This window comes from Balearica regulorum, chromosome 3 (genome assembly GCF_011004875.1).
Source record: "Balearica regulorum gibbericeps isolate bBalReg1 chromosome 3, bBalReg1.pri, whole genome shotgun sequence".
NCBI classification, from domain to species: Eukaryota; Metazoa; Chordata; class Aves; order Gruiformes; family Gruidae; genus Balearica; species Balearica regulorum.
In genome coordinates, this window is record NC_046186.1 from 28,291,636 (window position 1) to 28,304,681 (window position 13,046).

The window sequence follows — 13,046 nt, forward strand, 5'->3', positions numbered from 1 at the left end:
CACTTTTTTACTGTGAGGGTGATCAAGCACTGGAACAGCTCGGGTCAGATGGCTATGGAGTCTTTGTCCTTGGAGATGCTCAAAATCCAGCTGCATGAGATGCTGAGCAACCTGCTGTAGTTAACTCTGTAGTAGGAGGTTGGACTAGATGATCTTCAGAGGTGTCTCAACCTCAATAGCAGCGTGATCCTGTGATCTGAATTCTGAATGACCCCTCACCACTCCTTTCAGATACAGGGAGGGAGGGTTTCTTTACCATATTGACTCTAATGTTAGTTTTATAAATCTTATATAACTGTCAAATACTGTTTTCTTGGTTTTGCCTGATACAAAATATTTGCAACCCTTAATTGGTAAAATAATTTCTTTCTAAATTTGTAAACTAGAATTATTTTTTTAACAGTTTTAAGTGATGCTGTACTGTTTGCTTTGTTTTTCAGCCATTCTTATGTTGGCCCAGATTACAGCGTGCAAAAGAACACTGGAAAAATTTCTCTAGAACAGATCGATGCTGTAAGTCCTCTGTGTTTATTGAGTTGTATTTTGATATGTAACTTTTCAAATTCAAGTACTCTATGTAAAGACAACATATAAAACCTTTATCTTTTTTTGATTCATATTTGCTTTGTAGCTCTTGAGAACTACTCGAATGAAATTGAGATAAAGTTTAAAATGGAGCAGAATTTACTGAAAATGCATCTAATCAGGATTTAGACTGGAACTATAATGAGTTGCTTAATTTGCTGCTTAATTTTGTGTACTTTCACAAATACCTAACATAATTATAACCATAGTTTCACAAAATTTTCTTATTAAATAATTTTGCAACCCATGATGTTTAGTTTATGATTATTGCATTGCAATATTAGTCTTTTCAGTGCTCTTTTTTGGGCTTCTGACTTACAGAAGGGTTTTTCAAACAAGGAAGTAAATAAAATGGATTGTAAAACCACATCAGTGGTGCAGAGACAATTAAAAACACATTATAACTCCTTTATCTGAACTTGAGAAATCATTTGTGCTTTCAGTGTCCATCTTAACCATGACAGTGTTTCTTTGGTAGTGAATTCCGTGGCAAGACTCGGATGTTAAAAATAAAAATGCAAAGCCCAAGTAAACTTGAATGTTACATTTTTTTTTATCTCTGAGATCTTGCTTTATAAGAAATAGTACTCTTCAGGGAAAAAAACCTGCAGATTGGTTGGAATGATTTTACTCCTGCTTGTACTTTTTCAAAGATGTTTTAAAAAAAAAAAAATCCCCTCTCCCAACCCCCAAAAAGTCAAAAGAAGGTCACCTCACCATTCCAGAAGCTAAAATAAGGAAGAAGCTAGAAACATTGTAGTGGAACTGTGGATGTATTTTTCCTGACAGCAATTAAACCTGTGTTACTTTTGTAGCTGAAGATAGTCTGAGACTACCACCTGTATTACTCTGTCCTTTGGATTTTGTTCTTGAGATGATTGTTGGATTTGATGGCTTACGGACATACTTGGGTTATCATCAGTCCCAAGGTGCTCTGTACATGCATATCTTTTCTTCCAGCCATTGGCTCCATTAGTGGAGCTAATTAATAATCACAATGAGCATGTATCCTACAAATTTAATGATCAGTACACCTTAAACACCAATTTTTCTCTCAACAGCTTGCTGTGAAATCATTCCCTCTTTGCATGCGCCAGTTGCACAAAGCCCTACGTGATAACCATCACCTCCGTCACGGAGGCCGTATGCAATATGGATTGTTCTTAAAAGGCATCGGCTTGACTCTGGAACAGGCACTGGAATTTTGGAAGAAAGAATTTATTAGAGGAAAAGTTGATGCAGACAAGGTAATTCAAAAAATGAAAAATATCTAAATATGTGAGTATGGGAATGTAGTTAATGTGTACATTGTGCTACATGTTTGGATAGATGCTTGTTAAAGTAGATAATTGAGCAAAAGGCAGAGTGATGTCTTTTAAAGGTGGGGTGGGTTTTTGTCCTCTCTTTGCTTATGATTTTACTCATTTTGTTGGTTGGTCTCCTGAAGCATGGGGAAGAAAGGCAAGCCACAAAGAGGCTTTTTATAGATGAGGACTAGAAAAATCTTACTTTACCACTAAATCACTAGGAAACCAATGTCCTTTGTGAAGTACAGGCACTACGTGACTAAATTAATTCACCAAGTAGGTAAGTAACCACAAACAGTACCATCTGAGAGGCAAGATTAGCCTTTTTTGTTGGGTAATTAAAAAAAAAAATTGGATAGCTGTGTGTGAGGTGAGTTTGTCTTAGCAAATTTACAGTCTAAGAATAAAAGAAGAAACTGGAGGTGAATGAAGACAGAAGAATGTGTTCACGGAAATAGTGAGAAAACGCTGTGAGCAATGAGCAGTATTATTGACGTGTTAGTCAATGGCCTAACCCTTGCTAAGATTTTTGGGAGTATTGTGAGTGAGGAAAGTGTAACATACGTGTGCTGTCTCTTTGAAAGCATGAAAAACATATGCTAATTTTTGGAGATTTGTGACCTGCTCCTTACCTTAAACAATCTAGGTAGAATCAAGCAGGGTTCCTCTCTCAACCATCTCTGCCTTGCCTGCGGTATGTGATAGAGCAGATATTTCAGACCTTGTATCAGTTTTGTTTGGACTGTGATACTTTGCGTCCAGTATTGTGAGATCTCAGCTTTCCAAAGTACTATGAGGTATTTTGGAGTGCTTGGTAGACAATCTTTCATTGGCTTAGGTTCTCTGAGACATGGCTATTTATACAAAATATGACACAAAAAGTAATGCTGGCTACAATGAATTATGGTAAGTATGTCTCTTTCAAGTCCTGGAAGATAGATCAACTGATCTGCAGATTTTTTTGGGAAGGGGAAAGGGATTTGAAGGTATGCATGAGTACCTAAACCTCTGTAAATCTAGCTCCTTAACTGGGATGTGATTTAAGAGCAGATAGGTTTTTTGTTAAAAAAGAAATCCAAAATGCATTACCTTACAAAGGTTTCAAGAAAGGATTTGAAAAGAAGTAATAAATTTTGAAGTTGAATGCCGATTAATTACTAGCTGAATTCAGGAAAATACAGACTCTTCAGCTGCAATTACCTGTGCTTAAAGAAAATTGAAAGAATAAAAACAAGCTATCATAAACAATAACAATGTAAATATATTCATTTATCATTTCTATTTAAAAAAAAATAAAGAGTGTGAACAGGTCCAATTCCACCTACTTGTGCTTTGATCCTACATGTATGCCCATGTATGAAAACGTATGCACCTTGGATCCTCTTTTCAGTCACAGGGTTATGGCTTTCTAGTATAGCATCTCTCTTGATAGACCCTAGAAATAGCTGAAGTTTTATGGTCCTGTGTTTAGCTTCAAATTTAGAAAGCACATTGTGAACGACGGAGTTGTAGTTACTGCATTTTTCACCAGGAGGCTGCTATTTCCATGTGATTTTCATTCTTCTCAGGTTCTAGATAACTAACTTCAGATTGGAGTAAAAAAAAAAAAAAAAAAAGCTGATTTTTCACAACTGTAACTGAAGTCAGTGGCCTGTGGTTTTTCACAGTAAAATATCATATAATGTTTAATGTCCTGAAAAAAATTGAAGATTAATACAATTCTTATTGATACTTTTTTCTTCTGACATTCTTATTTTCTGACACTCATGCCATTGTTCCTTTCCTGTAGAGTGGAGATAATGATACTGTTTTTGTCTTACTGGAGCGTTGTGAAGATATGTGCATGATACTTGCTAAAGACTAAGGTTAATTATTCATTACTGACTGGTGTATTGCAAAGAGGGAGTGTCAATTTGCTGCAAATGGTTATGGTTTCAAAATTTTAAGTTGACGTTTATCTTTAATCGCTGCAACATTTATGCCAGTTCTCAATCCTAAGAATTCTTGGCACGCAACTTCAGCAGGAAGGAAGTTACCTTGAACACGTTAGCGTAGGCACAAAGAAAATTTGCACTAAAAAGAATCTCTGCTGTGCTCTGAATCATTGGTGTGGACATAGCCTAGGGCTCATTGATAAAAATACTGTAGAAAAGTTTGTAGGAAACAATATTTTACCTTTAGAGCGGAATCTGTAAAATATATTGTCAATGAAGTGTGAAACCACGTATTCAGTGGAAAAAAATTTATCAAGTAGTGCTTACAAAGAAAGCACTGAAACTGGTAGAAATGCTCTGTTGGCAAGGGGGCGGGGGATGATCAGGTACTGGCATGTTCACAGCAGAGACAAATGCAGAGGGCAAAATAAAACATTTGTTTTCTTTAGCCACTGTAATTAAAATCACTCTGCAAATTGCTAGGCTAAGAGTGCCTAAATGGTAAATTACTGTTGTTCAGATGATAGGATCAACTGTCAAATGGTGGTAGATGTGTTACTTCTGACTGAATGATTATATTGGTTGACTTCATAACCTCAGTGTTATTTTAAGGCTGGCTTGTTTTTTTTCTATAAAATGTAATCTTACTCTAAACAGATATTAATTCCCATAGATTCTTCCACATCCTGTTCTTGTTACTTAAAAAATAACTTCTCTCCCTCAACAAAGAGGGGGGCAACTCTAGTAAGCTTTTACAATACTTGATGCAAGAAAGTAATCAGATGAATCAAAACAAATTAATAATTACAGTACAGTTGTAAAAATGCTCTGATACTTGAAAATAAAATCCTCTTATAGCGCCGTTACTTGGCTGTTATTATTTTCAGATCTATTTGTATGGTTAGTCTGTGAATGTGAAACCAGAGACTTGAAAGATGATGCAGTGTTTAGAACAAAGGAAAGAATGAAAGCTGGATCAGTTTCTTAAGGCATTATTCAGTTACTTCCTTAGCTAATAGCCTGGAATCAAGGTTTTGATACAGACGGATGACTGAGGCAACCCATCACTTTGTGCTTGCCTTTGCTACAAATATGCTTGTTATATATATATTCTTTTTAGCAGTATTTGGTGCATGGTAGTATGAAATGCTCTCTTCTAGTACTCTGCTTGTCTTTTTACAGAGCAGTTGCTAGTTGTGCACTTCTGTGTTGAAAAGTAATTGCTTTGATATTACGATTTGTTACTGCACTGATTTTTCTTATTTTTGTGTATTCTACTGAAGTGCATCTGAAAATTGCACAAGAGTTTTCTTGGTTTTTTTTTTTTTAATTATTTATTTATTTAATAAATCTCCAAAACTTAAGCATTACTATCTTTACAAAATTATCCTGATGACAGAACAGCTTTCTGGTCCTTGTGACTTCTTACTGAGAATGAGACATGGCTTTTTAGCCCCTGTGTTCTAGGACTCTTTCCTGGGGGATGTGGTGGCATTCAGGCTAGTGAAGCCTCTTATTCTTCCTGACTTAATTTTCCAGATTATCTTACTGCAGTTTCGTATGGCTTGTTGCTTTCTGTAGCAATTGATCACAAATGGCAATGAACATGTTGTTTTCTAGTTGTCAGAGATTCCTGTCTGAGGTATAACTCTTCATCTCTTCCCACTAGTGAAGGTCCTCATGACAGACATTTTCCTGGAAGAAGGAAGAGGAAAGTTTACTCAGACTTAACCTTGCTCAAGGTCTGTGATGGGTAAAGAAACAAACCCTTTACAATAAAGCTTTTGAGCTTCAATTGATTATTAATATATTCTAGATGTTTCTTCCACGCAAGATGATCATGTATGAAACCAAGGACAGCCAACTTGCCAGCTATATAGTGCATCGATATGCGAAGGAATACGTCTCATAATCTGTTAAGAAGCAATGAAACTTTGGGATGAAGATACAGCCCAATGAGATAGTTCCAGTGATTTGATTTTCCTGGCTCTTGCATTTCTTTTCCAGATGATCTTAGGAGGTCCTTGAATCTGGATTCAGGAGTGAGGCTTTACCTCAATTGCAAACAGCTACTGGTGAATGATTCTAACAGGGCCAAGCAGAAATTCCATGAGGGGGAGCTTAGACTAGAGACTTCCTGAGGTCCTTTCCAGCCTGAATTATCCCGTGATTCTGCATACAGGTCTGAATACAGGTAAAAGTACGTTGTGAGGGCTAACCACTAGAGGGAGACAAGATCATAAGGAATAAACAAATATAACGCATAGATGTAAATTAGACATGCTTATAGTATAACGCTTTGTAGGTCTATGCAATTACATTACAAAATGTGCGCCTCCCCCTCCCCCCTGGTGTATTTAAATGAAAATAGAAGTAAGTACTTGAAATTCTGCAGGGCAGTGCATTTAAGCACACACAACTATCCACAATGCAATTTGTAATGCATGAATGATGTGGTGGTTCTTTAAAACAACCTCCACCTTCTTAAACCCCCAGGAATATTTTCTTCATCAGTCAGTTGGTTACATTTGGTTTTGATGTTTTATTTTCTCATTTGTTTGAGATTTTGGGGGTTGATTTGCAGCTAGATTTTTTTTTTTTTACTTGCTCCCTTTGTACTGGGTAATGGTGCCTACTATTTTGGGAACATATTTTGATTCAGAAATCAGAAAAGTATCTTTATTCTGTCACATGTTTAATTATAATTCTATAATTGATTGTATTTTGCTACTTTTATTTTTGAATTACTAAAACTTTACAAATCTGCAGCCTAGAGTGACATGTTGAACAAGCTACAATTTTTAAACATCTAAGAGAGAAAGATATAAGTATAATTGAAATTCTTCTCCATAGATTAAAATCTGATCTTTTTTTTAATTGCACATCAGTAGTACTGTAATGGAAAGAGATGGCTAGGCTTGAATTCTCCTGAGATATATAAAGGCTACTATAAAACTTTAAGGAAATGTTTACTGTCTTCTAGGATATGTTAAAAAAAAAAAAGTAATAAAAGTGCAGCATATATTACCTGTAAAATCTTATCCCCTGAAATCTGTGGAAGTGGAAGAGTATATCATGGTAAAAAAGCATTAATATAGTTAAGCATATTGCCCTTGCTTTCAATGGCTAGCAGGGGACTAAATAGTCAAGTTCTTGATTAAATTGTATTTTTACATTAAACTTATCATAAAATGAAATAGAATTTTTTTCCTTCCATGAGTGACTGTAAAAATTAGTTTTGGTAGAACCACTTACTATCTGTATTTCTGTTTCGTTATTTGGAAATTATCATTTTATAGTCTAGTAGCAGTGGGATAAAACAAGTGCATTTTAAAGATTTTGAGTGAATCATTTTTATTCTGTATTGGCAAAATGACATTCTATTCATAACATTACGTTGAATGGCTATGCTAACCTAGTACATCTGAGCATAAAGAAAGTCAAAATACTTCTATGATATGTTTCCAAATGTTTTTTGTATTCTACAAACAAAGCTAGCTCTTGAAATTACTTTAATAGCAGGCTAAAAGTGATTTGAGAAGAAATATGAAAATGCATTTTCATTTACATGACTCATTTTGATTCCCAATCTTACTATTGAATTTACATTAAATGTTTTCTTCAAATGCAAGTTTGGAAAAAAAAAAAACAACCCACCAGTAATGTGCAATTGTTATGGGGATTTCAAGACAGTAGGTGATCCAAGTGCATGCTAGGCTTGAAGGAAAAATTAATGCTTGATTTGAATTTCAACTCCAAAGGCTAAAGGAAAGGACTTTCAAATTTCACTGAGTTCTTTTGTGTGGTTTTGGTTTGGGGTTTGGTTGTGGGTTTGGAGTTTTTCTTGTGTTGTCCTTTGTGGCATTCCTCTGAACAGCCAGGTCTATGAAATCAGAGTATTTGTGCAAAACTGTCAAGTGACTCGACCAAGACGCCAGTTGTTAGGAGCTGAACAGCCTTTGCCACAGTGATACACTGAACACTGAGTTCAAAATGTCCATAGTCTGAACTCCATAGTCATGTTAGTTTCCAGAAATCGGCTTGATGGCAGTGAATCAGTCATCAGGAGTTCTACTCCATTCATACAGCTTCCTTAATGGGTTTTTTTTGCATATAGATTGAAGCCTGGAGGTTAACAGGTGCATTGTTCCAGTGGTACAGAACTGCTGTTGAAGGTGATACTTATGTGAAGAGAGATGGCTGCTGAGATTGATTTGGAGGCATGTTCTTGGCTGAAGAGGATAGTCTGGAGTTCGTTTTATATTTTTATTAAACAATATGTAGAAGAGGTATTTTGACTGAATTTGTTCTATAGTTAAAATTTACACAACTAGGCATGAGAATTAAAAGCGTGACTTGAAGCTGTAAGTGCATGAATTGCTGTTGTTGCATCTGAGTCAAGGTGAATTAGTACAGCTTTCTTGTTGGTTGCAGCCAGAAAAAGATTTTGTTTTCTTTCCTTTGGCTGTAGTAATTTGCTAATAAGCAGCAGTGACGAGTTGGACTCAAACAACTGAAAATCCTGAGGACTTATGTTGCGGACAGCTATTATTCTTCCATATGAATGGTTAGAGCTGAGCCTGAAAACTAGGACTTTCTTGCAAAACCTTTGTGGTCTGGCCATAGAGTTTAGTCCAAGGAATCATAATATCCTTCTTTAGCTGAATGGAAAGAAGTTTCAATTGCCTTTAAAACTGGGGTTTTTTTGGCAATAAGTTTATCATAGTAAGTATGTTAAGTCTATGCAAGATCTATGCTGTCATATATTTTAAATGTTATTTAGAGTTATGTTTTAATATGTGGGAATTTTGTCCTTTCTGTCCTGCGCACGTACATTTATGCTTGCCAGCATTCTGTTCCCTTCTCTTGTGGAGCATTTCAGAATTTTGAAACACTCAGATGAGTACTGTTGGCATATTACTGACCTACTGGTCTGCATGGTTTGATTTTTTCAATTTGTTTTGTATACCTGTTGACCGAAGCACTAGGAAGGAGATCTGTAATGGATTCTGGAAGTGAGAGGACTTGAAAAAGCATGCTCACAGGAGTTGCATTTGATGATATTGCAAGAAGTAAGATCAAACGTGAATAACTTCTTGCAGAATCCTGTTAAATTCTGCTAAGACATAGGAAGGAGCTGGGATAGGATTTGTCACTGTATCAAATGTGAAGAATATTAGCAATGCCTATAAACACATACCCCTGGCCCATGGCTAGAGGGAAGTCACTGTCAGCATTGTCAATGTTACTTCTGTTCAGTCTTATAGACACAATCATTCTGAAAAGACTACAGAAAATTAGCTCATCTAGTTAGAGCTAGAGATAGCTGTTTGCTTCCCATTTAATTAAGCAGTTGTTTGCATCAGACAGTGATTTTTATTAGGAATTACAGTTAAATAGTAGTATGGAATTGCTGTCCTTAAAATAACATGTCATGTTGTATTTATGGACATTACTGTATAATGCAATTAATAATACAAATTTTGCAAAGCAGTTGATAGTATTTCTACTTTCCTGACCAATTGGAAATCCTGACTTTGCTGCAAAGGGATTTGTTTACTAGTGACATCTACACTATTCACGCTACTCACACAAATGTGTGCAAGTGTATAGGTATTGCTGCTCTCACCTCTTTATTAAGTGAAGAATATAGATGTGTGTTCTGTGGCTCTTTCTCTCATAGCCCATTTTACTTCTTTTTCCAAATTAAGCAAGTAAATGAAGCACATCATAGCTCCAGTTGACATATAAGAAGTCAGATGATAAATCATATGTGACTATAAGATTAGATGTTCTTTGTGATACATAGTAGAAATGTCCTACCACTTACTTCAGCTAAATATGATGAAAGTTATCAGGTTTTCACCATTTCTGCCCATATGCAATGTATGTAATCATCACTGAAAAGGTACTGTTAACTTACAACTTTGTATATATAATATATATATAAATGAATATCTGTATGGAGAGAGAGAGAGACTGTGTATATAAAGTCTGCACATGATTTAACTGTATTCAGATGTTTTACAAATTGGATTAAGAATAGTAAATACATGGTAAATGATGCATAATGTTGTGCTATTGAATTCAACTAGTTAACTTGGGTGGTATTTAAATTTACAGGTTGAATATTCACTGGTAAAGGGGTTGCCCACCCCTGCACCGAAGTAACAATGCTTTTTAGTATCAGTTAAAGGAGTTATTGGTGTTTCCAAAATTAGCCACGTTCACTTCCTCTTCCCCCCCCCCCTCCCGTGGTAGATGCTGCATCAATTCCTTGTACCTTTTGGTGGGGGAATAATCTGCAACTTCACTTGGTATTGTTTTCTTTCAGCATGCGTTAGAATTTTGTTTTGCCAGCCACATTTGGTGTTCTGAGCACTAGAAGGAATAAAACCAAAGCAAAATCTTACTTTTTTACCTTTTTCCTTGTAAGAATGCATTTTACTTTAAAACAATATTGCCTGACCTTTTAAACCCAAGGTCCTTACAAGTTTATCAGTAAAATTAAGGATATTACGGAGAAAGGGCCTTTGGGACATAATTATGTAGATTTAAGAGAGTGATGTAGTTTTAATTATGCCCTGTAGCTAATGTAGATGCATATTAAACTCAATCATGCTTCTGTGTATTTCTCTCTGAAACTTTGTTTTTTCAGGCCTTAAATTACTAATCAGCATATCAGTATATCTTAGTTATCTAAGCTTACTGAATATTGACATGAATCTGTTTCACTGTTTGTCATTTTATATTTTAATTATTTTTTATAAGACAGTACTTTTGTTACAAAATGTTGTGGTTTTTTTAAAAAAAACCCTTAGAATTAAAAAAAACCTAATTTTTGTGTAATGGATTCAAAATCTCAAAGCAATATTTCTTAAATGGAACTGGTATAAAAACATTATTTTTCACTATAATTTTGTTTCATGGGTGTTATTCAAATAGACCACAACTGATGATGATGTACTAGAAAACATAAATAATTTTAGACTATGATATACTTGGAGGTTATTGTGTGGACACCTAAATATTCCAGGAATCACAGTAATATGTGCTATGATAAAAATCTGTTCTCTTTCACTCCAAACACAATCACTGTTTCAGTTGCTACCAGATTTCTCAGTTATGTTCTTTTAAAACTGGAATTCCCTGGTCTTTGTTATGAAGCAAGTTACAATGGCATTTTCCTATGATTACTTGCTTTAAAGTACTTAAATTTGTTCATTTTTTTTTTTACCCTGTTAAAAATGTACTTATTTGCCCTTAGTTTTTATTTTCAGTTTTCGTCATCTGTCTTACATTATACAGGAAAATTTTGGATGGTCTTTCAGCTTGTAGTGTGTCTTACAGAGAAGAGCTTTAGCTGTATAATCTCTCTTCCAAGACATTGATTACGGTGCTGGCATAATTTTAGTGATGTTTTTTAGCTGTACAAGCTACCATAAAAAGTAGGATGAGTTTTCATAGTTGTTACATATTAGGCACTGAATTCTGTATTTAGTAATCTAGTGTATGAGCAGGTTAGTGATAAGGTTCTTGCACTGACAAGAATGAAAGCAATAAGTATTTTTCCTGTACTAAAACTAATTTAGATCAGAATCTGGTGTCTTATGGCTTGTTTTATTCCCAGCAACGCACATTTACTTTCCATACTGTAGTATCTTTTTAGAACTGTGTGTATAAAAATGGATGTTAGAGCCAGACCTTTAATTTTTGAAGATTCCTTTTGTAGTCTTGAACCACTTGTCAGACTTGCACTTTATTATCACTGTAGAAAGACTGTGTACTTGTCAGAAGAGGTTTCTATTTTATTAGCCATCACAGCAGCAGCAAGTAAGTCAGTCCATGACATTTTAAGAAAAATAATAGATGGATTTGTCTACTCGGGTGCCAAATTTCAAAGTTCAGCGATTATGAAATATCTGAGTGTCACTAAATATGGTCTTTAGCAAGCTCTGTCGAATACCTTCGTAACTATACAGCTCTCTTTTTATAGCCATCTGCTGAAAAATACTTGCTGTACGTTGCCACACACACCACCAGTAATGTATTTAAGCTCTTCAGCTATTTACCCCAAGTTCTGAGGCAAGGGATAACTGGTTTTGACATGCAATTCTATTCATCTGTATCTTTTTATTACCTTGCAGGACAAACTGAATGACACAGCAGGTCTCTTCCAATTGTGTGCCTATGCTTTCTGAACAAAAAAGTTTTGAAAGAATAGTTTCTTAATCTTGATATAATTGTTTGAAATTAATAAAATAATTTTAAAATATTGATGTTCAGATTTCCTGTAATCGTATAAACTGACTTCCAAATCAAAATCCAGAATCCTGTATACTTTGCCTTCTCTTTTGATAGTGTCCATGTAATTGTTGTAACATCATATAGATGTAAAATTGCATCTGTCTATATTCAGCCAGCAAATCGTGGCTATATTTCATATTCAGTCATCCAGAAAAGCAGCATGTTGTATCAAATGTGCACTCTGCTGATATACCACATAGGCACAATGTAAATAATAATGTATTTTTACTTTCAGAATTGATTTAACATTCTGCTGCATGTCTTTGAAATCTCTTGGATCTCATGAATAAAGACAGGACAGCTCTTTCATACATTATTTGTGCTATGCACAATTCATGTTTCAGAAATTTAATATATTGATTTAGGAAAGTTAAATTACTATGGTAGAGCCTAAGTATTTCAACATTATAAAGGTTGTTACTTCTTGAAGGAAGGTTAGGTTCTGATTTTATATTGTCACATACACTGCTATTTAACAGTGAAACTGAATTCTGCATAATGTGGTATGCATATGTGGTCCCTTCTTAAGTCCACTCACACAAGGCGGAAAAACATGTCCTTCAAATACCTTCCCCGCCCCCCCTTCTCCTTTCTGCTGTTGTACATGGGGGAGCAGAAGCTAGTGGTCTTTATGCAAACTTCATTGTTTAAATTCCATTTTTAAAAAATATTTTTCTAATTCATCAGCTTAATGGAGTTGGATTTGGGGCGTGAGAACTAGGGCAATACCATTGGGCTCTTTCTTGTATTTTGTTACCAGAGTTATTTCCCTGGTTTTAGAACCTTACAGCAGGCACTAAAAATCATAGAATCATTGAATCATTTTGATTGGAAAAGACCTTTAAGATCTTCAAGCCCAACGGTTAACCTAGCACTGCCAAGTCCACCACTAAACCATGTCCCTAAGCATCAC

The 13,046-nt window shown here is 35.1% G+C and overlaps 1 protein-coding gene across 1 annotated transcript in view; it reads left to right on the forward strand.

The window, feature by feature from the left end:
- The window catches only part of PRIM2 (DNA primase subunit 2), a 119,731-nt gene that overhangs the window by 75,877 nt on the left and 30,808 nt on the right, over positions 1-13,046 (forward strand). The window contains exons 8-9 of the mRNA XM_075747397.1: positions 441-513; positions 1,647-1,832. Of these exons, the coding sequence (XP_075603512.1) occupies positions 441-513; positions 1,647-1,832 (259 nt within the window). The remainder of the gene's footprint in view (positions 1-440; positions 514-1,646; positions 1,833-13,046) is intronic.